This window comes from Manacus vitellinus, unplaced genomic scaffold (assembly GCF_001715985.3).
Source record: "Manacus vitellinus isolate BGI_N305 unplaced genomic scaffold, ASM171598v3 scaffold_15_pilon, whole genome shotgun sequence".
In the NCBI taxonomy this organism is placed as follows: Eukaryota; Metazoa; Chordata; class Aves; order Passeriformes; family Pipridae; genus Manacus; species Manacus vitellinus.
In genome coordinates this window covers 10894919-10913621 of record NW_021939122.1, presented here as the reverse complement: position 1 = coordinate 10913621, position 18703 = coordinate 10894919, and the positions used below count along the sequence as shown (strand labels likewise).

The following is an 18703-nucleotide window of genomic DNA, read 5'->3' as shown; positions in this document are numbered from 1 at the left end:
TGCATATGAAGCTGAGAACATGCTACCCTGCTGCTGACTTTCTGGCTCTTTCTTCAGCAGCAGTTACTGCTTTCCACCATTTGGAAGCACATGCATGCCCTAATCACCTCTGATCTGGCATGCGGACAGGCCTGGATACATTTGTTTGTTTGTTTGTTTGTTTTAGACAGTGTTTCAGTTAAAATCCATTTTCTATCAGAGAAGTTCTCAGCAAATCATCGATCTTTTCCTTTGGAACTAAGATTTTACACAAGGTTCATAGAGAGGTAAAATCCATGACAATAAAAACATACAGGAGATATCTTCCCCTAGAGCAAGATCTCTCCTGAAGCACATCAGCCCAGCTGGTAGAGATGGATTCACTCTTGCAATGACAGCAACAACTGAGCCAAAGTATCCTAAAGCATAGGACTATTCCCTGCCTCTCTGGATGCATCAAGCCTATTAAGTGATAAACAAGTGCTTCAACACACAAAAAAATGTTTGTGAAAATGTACAGCAACTATCCTGTACTGAAAAATAAGACACAATTAGGTTTTACCTGTTATATTCCGATAAAGCCTGGGCAATTACAAGTCCCATTCCCTGAAAAAAGTGTTAAAAAAACTTCACATTACAAATCTCAAGGGAGGAAATCACACACTGAACACACGTAGCAATGCTGCCCCCCCAGATAACCTAGCATGCTATGAAGAATTTCCCTTGCAGATGTCTGAAGACATGCTATGATACAACAAAATTACAAACCAAAAATCAAGACACCAAAATTTAAAGTTATATATTTAATTACTAAGTTCAACAGAGAACATTTACTCTCCTTGGATCTCCAGACAGCTTACTCACTCAAGAAGCTTCATTAAAACACCAAGTGCTTCAGCAGGAAGATGGTGTCAGAGGAAAGACATCCAAAAATTCAAAACAAGAGCCATAAACACTAGTAACCTTTAACTTCTTGCAAACAGCCTCCACCATTCCACAACTACTGAACATCCATTCCGTCAAGCCAATTTAATTAACTCAGAATCACCCTTTAGTTAGCACTTGCTTTTTACTTCATGCCTAAAGAACAGCTTCCCAGTCCAGACCTCCATAGCTCAGTGTGCTGTCACTTTTTATCCAGGCCAGGCTACAAAACTTAAGACTGTGGCTACAACCCAAAATATGTTGCAGGACTTTTGACTCAAATACAAGCTTCCACTGAGCTACAAGAATTGACTTGTGGACTGGTAAAATCGGGTGACATAGCACTGGAAATGAGATCTCTGGCATACGCCATCGTGTGCCTTTGGCATGTGACAGCAAATAGTGTATAGATAATTCATAAATGTATAGCAGATCAACTTTAAGCATGTTTCTTGCTACCCAGCTTTTTAACCACCCCCACCATTTATTGGTGATCAAACTGTCCAAATCATGAGCGCCCTAACCCATAGCAAGAGTACAGTTAGGGCTGAACAACTCCTGTACTGGTGTTTCTCAGAGCAGCACTGTTCCTAGATCTGATTTCTACAATACACTGTGCTTGCATTCATTCCACTAACACCACACATGAAAGAGCATCCCCAGCAGCACAGAGGAACCAAATCAAGTACTCACATTGAGCGTGGCCTCATCATCCACGATGGAGAGCTTCACAATGTAGGGATTCACTGACTGCTCAGCGTGAGGGGGGGAAGGAAGAAAGAAAATTGCTTGTAAGTTCAGCCTTCAGGAAAAAAAACACTATTATCTTTTCAAGTTTACCCAACCACCTGGGAAGAATCTGTCTCCTGTCCCGTAAAGTAGAATACGCACAAAGAAACAGGAGTCGCAGCACATGCTAAGGCTGCTGTGCCTGGGACACCTTCTCCTACTGGCTCAGCCAGGCAGTCTCCCCATTTTATTGAGAATGGGAGTTTCTGCTCCTCTGCAAGCTCATCTGTCAGTCTTGAAAGTGGAGCAGCTGTCCTGCAAGCTTGTTATCTGTGACACACACACGGTTATGCAGCAGGAACAGGCAGTGAAGCTGCGATGGAACATCAGCGTTCTGCTATCTCCCTTCTGCAACACCTTGCAAAGATTGCTTAAAGGAAGGAGGACCCAGGAAGGCAATGTTAGAGACCAACACTTTGTTTACACCACTGAGAGCTGGAAGTCTCTGAAGAATATAAATTCCTTGAACTTAGCTGAACAAAGCATGCAGACTCCATCTATAAAGATAAATGCTAATAATTTAGGAAGCATTTTAGATTAGCAATGCACATTTGTTTTTCCTGGTTTATATGTGTCAGTGCAAAACTAGAAAAAGTTGATTTCAAACCAAGACACGGAAGAAAAGTCTCAGTCTGTGTAGTAAGCCCAAAGTGATGGGAAGAATAAAACACAAAACACGCATCAGTTGCTTGACAGCAAGTTAAAAATAAGGCTGATCAGAAAACATCACTCTCAGCTATCTGGTGCTTTGGGAGGATCAGTCTTTCTCTTTGGATCAGAAAAGAAATTGATCAGAACAGTTCAAAGCCTCTGAGCTGCCTCCAGCAGCATCCAGCCCTGCCACTGTCTCAGAAAAAGACACAAAACTCACACAGAACCCAGCCGTGCATGAACCATGCAAAGACATTTCCTTGAGGCTGGAGTAAAGGCTCCTATGGAGTAACAATATGGGGTCCTCTCTGTACAACCATGTTCCCCTTCAGAAATTAAATTTAGTCAATGTCTGTGGAGCAGAAGCAAACATCACAAAGTCATAATTAAATATGGATTAAAATCCATCCTTGTAAATACACCTTAGTTTTGCTGATTTCAGTCATTCAACAGGGAGAAACTTCCCACACAACAGCTCATGCACAGAAGAGGCCAGCCTGTGACTCATGACCAATAAAAGTGATGGGGCTTTTCCAGGCAATGGCCCCTGGCTACCCCGGATTAGAGGCTGCAGGGTTACCCAAATTCCCAGATGTGGGAATAAGCGAACTGGGAGATACCACACTGACCAACACCATCAGGCTGACCTGACACCTACTCATACACTCAGTCCCATCAACAGAGAGGGAGGGAGAGTGGGTTGTTCCTTGTCATCTCCAGCCTGTGAACAATTTTTCACACTCCCACTGTCCTTGATTTTCCAAGATGCATGCTCCATGTCTCCCGCCTCTTGACAGCAAGATGCCAGCAGTGCACGGCTGAGAGGGTCATGAAGCTGGCCCAGCTTGCTACGGATCTCTGTCCTCTGTCTTTTCAGTTGTCACTTCCACACCTGCAGAAGTCTTTTTAACAATTCCTCTCTGAAGTATTCCATTCCCCTGACACATTCCATGCCTCCTTCTAGGCTTCCCTAACTCCTCAAGCAGCAGGCAGATTTCAGTGTATTTCACACACCGTATGGGGTGTGTGGGACAAGGCAGTCTCTACTGCACTGGTATGCAAGTCTGTACCAGTGTGATGGGAACCTTTCCCATGCTGCCCACAGGACATGGAGTTTGCTCATGCTCCTCCTTGAGAGCCCTCAGCTCCAGGTACTGTCCATGAGCACTGGTCTGCACATCTATGGTGAGTGTCAGCAACCTGCAAGTTGTACAAGCACCACAACCAAACCCACCCCATACTCCCTGCCTGCTTTCCTGTTCTAATCCTGCTGTTTCAGAGTTCAGTTCCCCTCTCACCAGGAATCATAGCAGAAATGTGAAAAGTCAAAATTACACCTGCCACTCCACAACATGCACAGACACGCAACAGCCTTGGAAAGCAGTTAATACGCATTTTGAAAGCTTCAAATTGTCAGTTTCTGCCTCTACCTACAGACAGAAAGAACTCAAAAATATGATTCTGAGCTCTTCAGACAGCACAGGTCTTTTCCTATCACTGCTATCAGGTAACAAACAAAAAATAGCATAGAGATCTTCTTGTCAGTCATGACATACAGACACAAACTCCTGGAATCTGGAAATACTTGAGATGTCCTCCATGAACTACCCATCACTAGATGCCAACAATCTCATAGAAATAAAGCTGCAGAGGGATCATTACCAGGTCATTTTTAAAGTAATCCTCAGGTGAGACATGCCATACAAAGTGAGCATTGTATGGGAAAGTACACAAGTCTGGCAGAGAGAGAGATATCTCCTCCATGCCCCCAAACACATCTCTGAGACCTTTAACACAAATCTATGAGAAGTAATTTTTTAGGTAGGTAAAGAAAGCAGAAAAAAACCAAGTTAATCATGTATAATCCCTACTTGGGTGCTTAACTTCACATCTGTAACAGAAACGAAGGCCAGAGCCCACCCAATCACTCCTCACAAGAGCTTTCGCTGAACACTCATTAGAGATGATTCAGCAGGTCATTCTGCAGGGAACTGAAGCTTGAGTAATTACTCTTTTTGTTAAAGAGATTTGTTTAAAATAATTTCAGTTATGTATGATCTTTTTTTTTAATAAGAACAAAAAAACCCATGAACTTTCCAACTCTCCAGTGTTGTGTCTCTTCAGCACCCGCAGTTGTCTATACCAAGGAGAGGCAAGTGCACATAACCAGACACAAAGAGCTGTTGGATACACTCCATGCTGCCAGACAATTTGAGAGAAGACTACAAAACTCACATCCCAAAAATATGAAAGAACATTCTGATGCAAAACACACTGGTATTCACACTAAAAACACACACGAAATCAGTTGGCTAATTAGCAACCAATGGAGTTCAGACAAAAGAGAACCTATCAGCTGCAGCACAGTTAGCTAAAAAGAAAATTTCAAAGCATTTGAGGCATAAAAGTGTGCTACAATACATTGACAACCAGGCAACCACCAGAATGATTCTAAAGGCCAAAGAACAGCAAATGAAAGCAGCTACTGTACTTAAGGAGAAAGAGTCTGACTGCATTACTACAGGCTTTGCTTGTAGCACTGCTACAAAGGGCAGTGTTGGGCAATTGTCACATAAAACCTTTCTGGGAGTTGCTTTCAACCTTGCCAGATAAACTGCTCAAGCTGAAGTTTCCCTTGCCACACATCTGCTTCAGCTGAATTGTACTTTTTAAGGATCACAATTTCCTTTGAGTGCCAAATTTCAAGACATCTAGGACAGTGTTCTCCAAAGCATTCAACTCCAACTCAATACTCCACAGAAAGCTACGGCAAAGAGCAGAGGACAAGTCTCATGTACTCACTGCATTCTACCTTACAAAGGACATAAGCTGTATTCTACAGGGATCCATACCTCAGGGATGGGACTACACAGCTCTCCACCTTTTAGTCTGAACTTTGCAAGGAGACCTCCAGTCTTTCCAGTCTGCCCCCATCAGTACCCTTAGTCATGTTATTGCCAACAGTCTTCCCTCATAGCCATAAAATGAAATCAAACTCCATGCTCCTGTTCCATGCTACCACGGCACAGATTGTTGTACAGAACCTGTAATTCATGATTCTGACAACATTGACAGGAATGAGAAATTGACAGGCATTACTTTGACACCAAGTATAGCTCCTGTCTTTGCATATTCTCTAAATCTATTCATAATTCAAAACAAGATCCATTATAAAAACAGGTAGGTTTTGAAGCCTCTCCTTCCTAGTAATTCAGTTCAAGAAGGGGCATTCCAGAACCTTCCCATTTGTATATTAAGGTATTCCTGCTTGGGAAAACAAAAAACAACTGATCATTAAAGCATCATGCCTCATGCAAAGAAAAGCCAACAGCAGGTGTTTTTCCAGCAGTCAAAATGTTTCTTTTTCAAGGTGATGAATAGCAGGAAAAAATGGGAATACACCACAAAGTAGTACAACTGGTTTAGAAAAAGGAAGATGAATAAAGTTCCTCAAAGAGGAATCCGTCAAAGAGACAGAGAGAGACTTCTCTTGGAAATACTAGCTGTGATGTTTCAGTTCATTCTTTGGTCACAGCTTCGCCATCTCTTCTGGGAATCTGTGCTCTTTCAGTCTGCTAGTCAGGTTCTGAATCACAAATTCAGTCTGAAGCCCAAGATGACTGACAGCCCGTTTAACTTTGGAGAATATGTATAACTGCACACTCACACACACAGAGGCAAACACGGTGGTTTGGCACAACAGTAACTCTTCCAAGAGAACCTTCCTCAGAATGTTTCTACGAAGGAAATGCAAATTCCCTAGGTAGTTTCTTTCATGCTGGTGCATAATGAGCTGTAGGAATACCATACACATTTGATTATAGATGTACATCAGAGACAAATACAGCATAACAGGACCGCCTTGCAAAGCTTCTGCAGCTCCGTGCTGATGTCCTGATAAATGTTACAGCGTGCAGTGCTAAAACTGTACTGTGTGCTGCCTTAATAATAATCCAGCCTAAATTAATAAAGTTGAGAGAAGTAACGTTTCTGTTATCCAGAAGGCACCTACCTCATACTTTCTGTAGTTGACCAGCAAGGCCAGAAGGACAACAGCATCATAGCCATGTTCCCTGCGACTCAGTGGGCTGGACAGGATCTGGAATAAACAATCACACTGGTCTGTTCAGGCCTGCTTCAGGAAGCTTGCAGTGACTCTCAGAAAGTGCATACCCATGAAATGTATGTGTAAGAGCAAATTATGTCCTATCTGGAAAAGGGTACTTAAGGTCAAGGGATTGTCAGCATCTCCAGGAAGTTATGCACACAGAGAAGCTTATTTATCACAGAAAGAATGAACATAGGCTTTCAGGACATAAAGGGCAAATATATTTCTCAACAGCACTGAACAGTATCTCACTGAATCACCAACATTACTTGTGCAAGTTTTCTGGATTTCCCCAAGCTCAGTTCCACTTCTAAAAACTATATTTTATCAAAGAGCAGAAAAAACCTTGATATATCCCCACTGCCTTTTGAAAGAAAGTTTCTCTGATACAGAAATTCTCTGCTAAATTAGCCCAGAAATCTGTTCGGTTTCTATCTCTGCAGAAATGTCTCAAGTGAAAATAAATACTCAGTAGTGACTAAAAACAGCAGACTAGAGTACAGAGGAGACAGCATTAAAAGAAATATATATGACTGACTTATGAATGGAAGTAACAACAGTGCCAGTGAGCTGTGCTGCTTAAAGCTGAAAAGCAAATACATCACTGAAAGCTCTCACTATGGAAGAAGAGTTCCTGCAGTGAAGGAAGAACCCTTACCTGTAAAATAGCTTCAAATATGCTGTTAATCATCACATACTCCAGGATGGTGTTCTGACTAATGTTATCCGTCACCTGAGAACAAACAAAAGGTTTAAAATCCCACACGAAGCCTCCACTGATGCTGCAGCTGCCTCTGGCACACACTGGGAGCACAAGAGTTCTACTCCCAGATGGACACATTTATCCAGAATCTCACACTTAGTCAGCAAGTCAAGGTGTGACCACCAGTAGAGCTAGACATGAAATAAAAGAAATATGTCCTGCCTCTCACCCCTCCCTCTGGCAAGAAGCACGACCCACGTTCTAAGAGCTCCCCCTTTCCTCCACACATTGGTATCTTACACAGCTGCATGACAACAGCCATCAGCTCTTGCACATTCTACACAGGAGGCAGAAAATGAAAAACAGGTCACATATGTTCCACTGAGAACTCTCCCCCTCATGAAGAGGGCAGTGAAGACCTCCTCCACACTCAATTATCTCTTATCACAGTCAAAATAGTTCACATTTGACCATGTCCAAGAGCTGATGAGTGGCCATTTACTACAACTTCCTCATTCCTCACATTCTCACCATTCTTGTCTACTCCACACTTTCTGTCTTTCCTCAAGTCCTCTCCCGTTCTTTCCATTTATCTGAGACTTCTTACATATCTTTTTCCCTAAAACAACCCACACCTGTGAATCCAATTGACACTTTCTCCTGCCTCTCCCCTTTTGCCCCAGGCACCTCTCTTACAGGATTCTAGTCTGCATTGGCAGTGTGGTTAGAGCCATGATGCATATTCTGGACTGACCCTTGTTCTCATTCACAATTTCTTTGCCCTTCTTAAGCTTCACACTGCAGCCTTCTGCTCAAGTCTTGAGACAGTTCCATCCCTCAAGATGTGGCTCATATAATCCCTGAAGTTATTATACAGCCGGTATTTACTTACAGTCACCAAGCAGAGAAGTAGCTTCAGACACAAGCTTTTGAGACTTTCAGAACCTTCAGCACAAAGGAGTGAGTCCAAGCTCTCCATCAGATTCTGAAGAACAACAGTCGCATTATTTAAAAGCAGTATTTTAAATTATTTGAAATATTTTTTTATAAACAACTTTTTGAAAGATTCAAATACAAGAGCACCAATATAAAGCCATGTTATTCCACAATCAGTAATTGAGCCATTATTACTGCTACACAGGCCATATTCACACTATTGTTTCTCAACACTGTTTCGTGTTAACTACATTTTACTGACTAGAGGCATAACATCATGATCATTTTCCAAGAGTTTTCTCTAGATACAAAAGATTTTTGTATACACAGAACAAATTATTTTATTCACAACGTAATTCTGAGCTCTACAAAATATGATTTTCCTTTTTGTTTGCAAGACAGTAATATCACTGCTTTATTTTTTCTATATTCCATTTTACTTATAGGAATAAAGACTTTTTTTGTAAGCAGTACACCTCCAATTAACAGTACATATATAAGTTATGATTAAAAATAGATCCTATATAACTGTTTTACAGATATTCATCAACACTGTTTTCCAAATACTAAGTTACAGGTAATACAGTTTTCTTAATGGAAAAATGTATTTCTGATAGGTAAATTACTACTTAATATTTTCTGCAATGTAATGCAATTTGTACAGAGCAGAAAAATTGCCACTGTTGTAGAGAGATGAAAGAGACAAAAAGGATTCAGCTTCATCACTGATTACTTCGTCCGTTCCCAAACTCAACATCTTTACAGTGAAGAGCATCAAATTTTAAAGCAGTACACGTGCTGATGGAATGTGAGAACACAGGATATGACTCAGATAAAAACTAAGTACAAGGTATGAGGTTCAATACTAGGTACTAATGGCCTGTGGCAGCCTTTTCTGGCTTTAGGATTTCTTAATTTCTGTGTGACTGCACAGTGTAGAACTAAAGGAAAAGAATATTTATTCTATTATATTACTAACAGACCGAGGGAGCCCAAGTGTCTTTGTGCCACCAGCAGGTAAAGAACTTCAGGACAGCTGGTTTTAGTAAGTGGCTGGAATATCTCCCCCCAAAGCTGCACCTTGGTAGGCACATGTGTCTACAAATCACTGCCCCTGCAACACAGCTGCTGTGCAAACTGTTCCTCTACATTGCCAGGGCCTCACCTTCATACATAGCTCTGCCTTGTCAAAACCCACAAGCATGTTGATGATGTCAAAGCCAGAAGTGGATTTGTTCTTCTGATGGACACCCCGAATTAATGCACACAAAGTCTGCAAAGGGAAAAAACAGAAGGTAAGATGTAAGGCAACAGCTCCAACTCAGTAGCAACACCTGTAGCATGATGCTCTCCTAGCACTGGCAAAGCCCAGATATTGAAATTAATACCAGCAGCCTGGAAGCCATACATTTTGTCTGACCTCTCCTTCACCTCTATTGCTTCTAAGGAAGATCTTGGATGCTGAAGACTCAAAAAAATTGGAGAAGAATGCATTTGATCATAGGTTTTCTCTTTGAGTATAAATTTCTGTTTGGTTACCACAGTGCTATAACCAAGCCTGACCAGTAAACTGTCTCTTTGTCAACAGCAACAAAAAAGCAAACCAACACACCAAAAGAAAGGTCTCCAAGGCTATTAGGCAGCTTAAGCTTTCCTAACTCCCTCCTTCACGTTTCTTGTTGCAGGCACTGGATTACTGCATCATACCAAGTTCTTGGAGATCACTGGCAACACAAAGGTACCAGCACACCATGCTTCCAACAGACCCCCTGGAAAATTTATGGACATGACTAATTTGCCCCAAGAGAGGGAAATGTTTGTGGTGACTTTTGTCATCAGGCACCTCTCAGGCCTGCAAAGAGGGGAATGAGCAGCAGTATAGCCACTGCAGTTTTAGATCCCAGCTTAAATTCACCTGTGAGAAGTAATTAGTTTCAGAAGATGTAAAGCTGGAGACAAGCAGACTTGAAGGAATTAGCACACATCTGGAACTATACAGAAGAAAAAGGATAAGGTAGACATCCTTTTTTTTGTTACTGTGAGAGACAGGATATTGGGCTAAACAAGCCCTTGGTCACCAAAATCATTCTCAAGAAATGACTGCTTAAATAAGTTTTGGCTTCAGGATCACTTTCCACATCAAAGTCTGATTAAAGGATAAGTCTCCTAACTCAAGCTCAGGACATGTTGCCTCACTCCAGTTTACACACACACAGCAGTATTCTAGACTTAGCCCTGCCCTAACTTTTTCCAAGAGTCTGGATAAAAGTTGGGGAATTCAAGGCTGGGCTAAGCTGTCTGTGTAGCTATAACTACAATATTTAACAGCATCCTTTCAAACTAATTCTGAAAATAATAATTAAACAATGCAAGATTGTATGTCAGAGGTGTAAATATTCTGTTTTAAACCAACTTTTCCCAGCTCACTGTCCGTCCAATGTCTACAGATAACTTCTTCAAACCTGACATTCATATCCTGTACTCCTATAGCTGAGAGAAGCAAATGCATTCATCAGACTGTAAGAATCAGCTTGTGAACTAATAACATCAAACATCAAGACTGAGGAGGGGAGTCTCCCATATGAGACATGGGACAGCAGAACTTTGGTAAGGAAAAACCTGCAGGAAAATGGCTGTTAATTCTGGGTGACAATTGTTCACAGTTTCCAATTAGGAAGTGTCCAGCTGGGACAGTTTCCTGTATAAATTTCACACTAACTTCTCCAGAGGTTTATTTATTTTTCGACCCATACTGAAATTCAAAAATGCAGCTGAAATGAGTGAGAACAGGTGAAAGTAGAATAACAAAGTTACACAGAGTAAGCACTCTTGAGATGTCAAACTGACAGCCTGCAGTGTGCACAAGCCCCCTTGTCTCTTCACTGCCATAAGCTTCATCCTCTATCACCAGATCCTCCTGAATTCTGAAACAAGCTATTGCTCTGCAAAGAGTAAAGAGACTACGAATGTTTGTAACCTCCACAGGCAGTAAGTAGCAACTGTTCTGTAGACATCACTTCTCCTCAGAAGCAAAGAAATGAGCAGCAAATATATTGCCTCATCAGAAGGAAAAGACAGCATTGCCTGTCTCCCAGCAGTACCTGTAATGCATTGACCACTCTGATTGGGTGCTCCTCACCCAGGGCCTGGATGCAGTGCTGAAACAAGCAGTTGATGTTATCTTTTATCTTCATTAACTCTTCCCCATCCAAAGCCTCCAGCTTGCCTTCCAGATACTCCAGGTTGACCTGTCAGGTTAAGAAGCAGTTCATGCATGTTACACCCTCACTGACACCTTAGAAACACAAGTCCTTGCACTGACAGTCTGCCACTGGCAGAACAGCAGCAGTAAATCAGAGGACGCCCAAATTTGGTTACCTTCATGAGAAATAGCTCCTCCCAAAACCGAGGGTTGCATTTACTGGGGTCCTCTGTCTGAAAGGAAAAGGAACAGCCATGAAGGCAAATAAGAAAAAATCATTCAGACAGAATTTAAAGAAAATCATTATCATGGGTAGCTCAGAGTCAACATCACCCTACTGGATGACCAAGTAGTCTCACAGTGCAGAATTCTGGCTACAGAGATTCCCAGAAACAGAAGGAACAACGGAAGTAGCTCTCAATTGGGATGCCTCTGTTTATTTACTGAGATGTTTTTTGAGAAATACTGGAAAAGCCATGGCTTCCCACAGATCACAAATGGTTCTGGTAAACAACAGGACAAAGTGACATTAAGAGAGCAGAATACAGAGCTCTGCATGACAGCAGGAGAGCCTGAAGCGTGTGCCTACAGTGTGCAGGCCTTACCTTGGGAAACAAATCTCACATAAAGAACCCTCAGCACAAACTAAACCAAGAAAACTTAACACAGCATTTTCAAAGAAGAGATGCTCAACTCCTTACCGTAAAAATCTCATCATACATCAACACAACTTTCTCTTTCAATGGCTTCTTGGAGGCTGAAGATTTCCGGAGCAGTCCACCTTTCTTCTCTGTTTGGGCCATGCTGTATACCCTGAAGGTAAGAACAGACAAAAAGGGCTCAGAAAACTTGAACTTTTCTTCAAGGCATATCTGGCCTGCCTTAACCATGAGACTTTTTGACAAGCTGCAAGTAGGGGCTTTTAACTATACCAGATAAGAAATCAGATCAAAGGACCCACCTAGTCCTATATCCCATTTCAAAGACATATGCAAAAGTCCAGACACAGGCAGAAACAGAATAAGCTCCTTATGGATAAATTTTCTTAATTCTTCTCTGCTAGAAACTGATTCATGATCCAGACCAATGCAGTTTACACCTAAAAAATTACATATTTTTTAATATCTTTGGAGGAATTGTGATACTTGATATCAAATGGATACCCAGTCCTTTTTGAGGCTGTTCAAGTCTCAAGGGCATCTGGTGACTAAAAGCTCCTGAAACTGTTTAAAAAAGTCTTCTCTTACCTGTTTAATTTGCTTCCTACCAAAGCACTTCAAATTCGGCTTTTGCACTCTGAGGTGGCATCCAACATTAGGAAAGCCTCCCTAAAGCACTCCTGCCACCCTTATTCATCCCTACCTCTGCATCTTGGCATCTCTTATCTGCGGCAGCTGCTCTGCAAATCAAGCCAGAGAGGAATCCCAGCCTCTAAAGCATCCCATGTGGTTCGGGTTTCGGAAGAGAATGGAAGAACACTGGGGAGAAGCTTTGCAGGGATTTATTTTTTTTTTAAATCAGATGAATTTCATTATTTATTTTACAGTAAAGGGTCTTCTAAAAACAGAAGGAGGTTTTACTGTCATTAATTGGTGTCTTACAGATTATACTATTAAAAAAAAAAGAAAAAAGGAAGTACCATTATTACAAAATGAGCCGCTACACAAAGTAACACCCATAGCTGTGATCCTGAGCCTTCTACGACAGACAACCCTCTCCAGGGGCTGAGAGTCAGAACACATGACTTGCCATGTATTCTCAACCTTGTGTCTGATGTTACGAAGCACAGCACCACTCTGACCTTGCAAATATATATTTATCTGCAATCACAGATTTTCCTTGCAAGCACCACACCTCTGGCACAGTCCTAACCTCCTCTATCACTGCAGGATGTCAGAGGTACTTAGCAGAAAGGGAATGCCATCCCTTCTCATATCCCTGAGCTCCCAACCTTTCTCCCATCCCTCCAAAGGTAATTACACACATGGCAGCAGCATACCACACACAGAGGCTTGACTTCAGTCATGCTCCTGAAAAACATGGGCAGGGTCTTGTGGCAGTTGCACTCAGCCATGATAAATTATGCATAGCGAGGTAAGTTCACTGCTGTTGAATCTAAGACCCCAGAGCTGGCAGCCATGGAGACAGCTTGGGATGTAGCCTCAATCCCAGACTGCCTGAACCCCTTCCACAACTGCAGTGGATTTAGATCTGTCTTTCCCTCAAAGACCAAGTTCCAGCAACTACTGAATACCAGTTCCAGATCTCATTCACATTCTTTCCACTGCAGACAGCTTTTATTTGACTTAAGCTACAAGTATGTTCTCAACTAGGTCTCTCAGGCTCCCCGAGTCAGTTATTCAAACTTCATCCTTTGAGGCATAAATCTAAGTGGTAGAAAAAACATTTTTAGGAGAAACAATGCTGCTGCAAAAGACACTACCTCAGGTGTGAAGGGAAGGAGCTTTGCCTGGATGGGAAAGGGTAAGACAGAACAGCAGACCTCACACCTGAAAAGTCAACATTTACACAGAAAGGTGGAGAGGTGTTCTGTCTTCCCACTAGAAAGGGAATATGCACAGCTGGCTGGTTATGGGCTGGTGTGTGTGCTGGGGTGAGAATGGAAACAGCCCCGAGACACATTGACAGAAGAAAGCAACTACTGCACCATAACATCCTGTAAACACCAAAATTACTCCTGTAGCCTGGTAGGTCTATGTATCCAACTAAGATGGAAAAAGGTTTCCAACCAACAAACGAAAAGGAAAACATTTTTCAATCATCTTGATAGCTTCTCTTTTACAGACTTTGCATTATTTTTAAACTGTCATGGGAAATAAGACATTATTCTAATTAGAAACATAATTGGAAACAGAGAGAAACCTATTAAAAACCAAATCAAGTACGATGTCACTTTTAGCCTAGCAATACGAATCCTACCCAAGACTGCACAAAACAATTTTCCTACTAGAATTCTAAGTTTCTGAACCTAGAGCAGCTGCCAGCCCCAGCATACAAACACATCCATCAGTGTGCTTCTAATTGAATTACAGCTAACGAATCCCAATGTCAAAACTAATAAACTAACTCTCAGTGCTTCTAGGTCAGCGTTCTCACATGAAATGTGTACGTGAATGGGAGGGGATCAATATGCTCTGCTTAGTCCCTGGACTTTCAGAGCTGTGTTTTAACCCTTCTCCTACATTTCCAGAAAGACAGAAAAATCTAAGTCCCTCAGGACACAAAGGCTTGATGCTGGGTGAGCATCAGAGGGATCGCATGATCATGTGAAAATTCTCGTCTGTCAGCACAGGACTTGGGATTCACATTCTCTCAACCAAAGCTGCACAGAGCACATATAAAGACAATGCTAGAGGCAAGGATTAAATAATGTTCTTGCTTTTAATTTGCTATTCTACAAATGAGCATATGAAGGAGCAAGGAGAGAAAAGTAGAAGTTGCCTTCCATGCCAATGCTTTATTAGGCTGTGCTTGTTTCATGACCTATGATGATCAGGCCATACAAATGGCTTTTTCTTTTCACTTTATGCAATTACATTTTCTAGATGTCATAAAGACAAACAGAAAACTGCATTTTGCTAATGGAGACCTTCCAGGCAGCTGCAGAAACCAACAGTGAAATGCAGAAAACACTTATAAATATGTTGTAGAGGTGTCAAATTATCCGGATGCTGCGATGCTTATGAAAACGTTATGACACTGAATATAGTTAACAATTTTCCTTTAAACATCACATTTTAAAAGCATCAGTGCGTTTTCCACATTTTAGGTTCAAACATAATTTATTCTGTCAATAGGTCATTCCCATTAACACATGCTGCTAAGTGAATCCTGCTGTATTCACTGACTACATAGGAGAACTACCCCTCAGGGCCAAGAAAAGCACACACATGGGGATTTTTAGAACAACAAGTACTTTGCTGTGCAGCAGAAGATACAAGATGCTTCATCTGAACTAAAAGAAAACTCAACAGAGCACGAGTCTTGGCAGCTCAAAAGGCAGGAAGATAAAAGCCATGGCAGACAAAAGTTCAGGCAGACTCTTGCTTTATCTCTCATCAACCCTGAGATCAGCTGATGAAGTCAGGAAGGGATGAGCACATCCAACCATCCACCTCTTTTCTGTTTCATTCCAGAACTCGTAACAGAGATTCCAACCAAACATATGACATTCCAATGAACACAACTATGTTAGCTTTTCATTAGAGTAGCCACAGGAAAAATGAAGTTGACATTTTGAGTCTGAGATTTACTCAGACTTATGCACATTGAAGGCTGTGGATGCTCCACAGTTTTTTTCATTCAGCTTCTGTACAGACTTATTAGCATTCTATAGACCATCTTCTAATAGCAAAAAATGCCGTAGAAAGGATAGCACTAACGCACATCTACACCATAATGACATCAGGATCCAAAACTTGTAACTTGTGTAGTCTTGCATGCAGCCCATCAGGCACAGCACTTTGCATTTAATTGCCTCGGCTAACAAACCTATAAGTTTTCAAGATTAGAGCTGCACATACGCAACACCCACATACAATAAAACGTGAATAAGGTTTTTTTTCAGTGTGACTCCTCAAAAAATATATTGTAACACTTCTTGGCTAGGCAGAAAGAATACAGATGACAGAAAACGGTATTTTCACACACTGACTTACTTGGCAAATCCTATCTGAAAAAGGCTGTGCAAATGATGTGATCTGTATTAGTTTGTCACTGTCAAAGCCCCAAACCTCAATCAATATTTATAAAGACTCTGAATAAGAACTGAGACACTTGTCCTTTTAGAATCCAATATCTCTTGACTTGCCAGAGCTACTAAGATTGGACTCACTTTTTCAAATATTTCAAGGCTAGTAATTGCCTCCTCCCTCCCTGAGTGTATGCTCTTGGGACTCAGTGTGATGATGCTTTGCCTTTCAAGATGTTCTGCAGGTACGTCACTCAAGTATAAAGTTGTTCAAAAAATATCTCAATCATGCAAGAGGCTGGGATAAACCCCTGTCTCAAAGTTAACATACGGCTTTCAAAGCAATGTGTTATAAGCCATATACTCAATAAATTCTTCACTGAAGTACCAGGAAAAGCTTGCACTTAATCCACGTGATGAATCTGCAGAGTAAATACCAGACATGAGCAACAGGCAGTTAAAACACAGGTTCCAGCACTCGTTCATCCCTGGAAGCAACAGACGACCTGTACCCAGCGCAAAAGTTCATGAATCCTGATTCACAGAGTGCCTGGACCCAGTTCAAGCTCCTGTATTAAAACCCTCAGGACCACCCAGCAGCAGCCTGGAAGACCACAAGTGAAAACAGAGAGAAGAAGAACACATTGGATTAGAATTCGTCAAGGCTTTAGCAACCACCATGGCCAAATTTCTGCTATAAGCTGTTTTGCAGCTTATTCTCCACCAATTCTTCAACTCTTGCGTTGGCGGTTACGGTTTGTGCTAGTACATCCACACTGCTTTTGTATTGCATCCATTCTTTACAACTTCATTTGTATATTGTTCACTGCAATGAAAACTGCTTTGACTGTGCTCTCCTTTACAACTGAAAGGTGCTCAACCCACCAACAAGGGAAACAATAACACTCACAGCATACAAACCTTGGATCCATGTGGCAAAATTCCCAGGTGCCTTCAGGCAGCATGTAATATATTCTGAGGGTGTGCTGATGACAAAAGCCCACATAGATCCTACTTCTTTTTCTGCAGTACCAAGCAACAACCTCCAGCACAGTCACATACATTTTTACTGGAAAGTCCTTCCATCCCACTTAGAGCAGAGCGATGTATGTGCTTCTACACAGTACACGCTAAAGTTATACCACGACTGACCTATTTTTGCCCCCTTGAAAAACAGGAAAAGCAGCTTCCTAATGCAGAAACAGACTACCTATCATTACACCTGCTTTAGCAGTAATGTAAAAGAATAACATTTCATCCATAATTGCATCTCATTTCTATCTGTCCAGTTAAAATAACACCCAATCCATCAGCTTCACACCACCAACTAGTTACACTTCTTCCTGTCAAGTCCATCCAGATAAGCGTCGCATGCTTCCACCAACATATATTCACACCATTTTTTCTAATTCATTTTCTCATTTCACCACTCTTTCTCTCTATATACCTGGCTACAACATCCAGCTTTCCCATGTCAGAAAGTCTCGTCAGGTTTTCACTTTTTGAGCCCTTTAGAATCCATCCCACATAGTTTAGCCTGAAATATTCCACACTGCCTTTACACTCCCACCTAAATGCTCACATTGCTTGCAGGCCTTTTCAGATACCTTCCTTCTGAAGAAAAACACTCTCTCTGTAACCTTCCTCTGCCCTTTTTCCATGGATTCAGCCAGTGGTGTGGATCCAAGGCCCATGCTGAACACAGTGCAGCTACATGACCTTGCCTCCAACTTCTGAGGTAGCTGCTATGTTCTAAGAAGCTGCACAGTAAAGTCATGCCAAGATAAGAACGGTAGAGCTGAAGAGTGGGTAACATCTTTGAGATATGGACCATTAGCAGCACAAGTACTCAGAAGTTAAAATACAAACATAATAAGGTGTCAGTTCTAAAAAAAAAAAAATCAAAAAAGCCAACCAAACAACAACAACAACAAAAAAAACACACTAGGAAGCCAGAATATAGCAACTCAGCAACTCTGAGCAGCAGAGGCTGACCCTTCCCCTCCTGAGGGATGGCTGCCTGGTGTGTTAGCAGAGGGGGGTGAGCAGATGAATGCTTAGCCTAGTAGCTCATTAAAGCCTCGCTGTTGCTTTTGTGCATGCCTGCCAATAACTGTTAAACATTTTTACACTGTATATACTACCCTACCCACAGCCTCCCTTTGCACACGGCAAAAAGTACCCCAAACGACACAGAGGAACAGCTATTATTACTGGAAAACCAAACTGATGTCCTTTTCCCCACTCGAAATTCCTCTTAAACATTTTTGTCACACTTCCTGATAGAGCTCAAACAGCTGGTGAACTGCAATCACCGCACATCGCTGCAATGATCCAAATTACCTCACTGCTTTGCATATTCCACCCACCTGCTCACCCTAATTGGCTCTCATCATATATTCAGATTACGGTCTCTGCTAAAGAGCAAACTTTCCTACAGTGATATATGCAACAGGGTTTGACCGCAGCTTGCTCATGTAGCAAGTACCTCTGCCTTCAGCAGAGTAAACATTGCAAGCTCCCACTGCTTTGCCACTGTTTACCACTTCCTTTTGCTCTGCCCATGCAAGTGCTTGTAGGACCGTGAGGCAAGCCGGATAACTGGAATGATCAGCGAACGCTTATTGTTTTCCTAGAAAGAGTTATCCTGAGCCCCAAGTCCCCCGCAGCCGGGGGACAGCGCGGCCCGCAGGCAGCTCC

The 18703-nt window shown here is 41.9% G+C and overlaps 1 protein-coding gene across 2 annotated transcripts in view; it reads right to left on the bottom strand.

Moving 5' to 3' along the window:
• The window catches only part of ARMH3 (armadillo like helical domain containing 3), a 126520-nt gene extending 107974 nt beyond the window's left edge, over positions 1-18546 (bottom strand). The window contains exons 1-10 of one of the 2 annotated variants that reach the window (XM_018069237.1): positions 18373-18546; positions 11994-12105; positions 11469-11525; positions 11192-11338; positions 9256-9363; positions 8047-8139; positions 7110-7184; positions 6356-6442; positions 1597-1653; positions 542-585 (exon numbers count right to left, since the gene is read on the bottom strand). In XM_018069237.1, coding sequence (XP_017924726.1) covers positions 542-585; positions 1597-1653; positions 6356-6442; positions 7110-7184; positions 8047-8139; positions 9256-9363; positions 11192-11338; positions 11469-11525; positions 11994-12095 — 770 coding nt within the window. In that variant the 5' untranslated portion in view covers positions 12096-12105; positions 18373-18546. Of the gene's footprint in view, positions 1-541; positions 586-1596; positions 1654-6355; positions 6443-7109; positions 7185-8046; positions 8140-9255; positions 9364-11191; positions 11339-11468; positions 11526-11993; positions 12106-16147; positions 16649-18372 lie in introns of those variants that run through there. The other variant, XM_018069238.2, reaches the window with a different exon arrangement.
• Between the last annotated feature and the right edge of the window lie 157 nt (positions 18547-18703).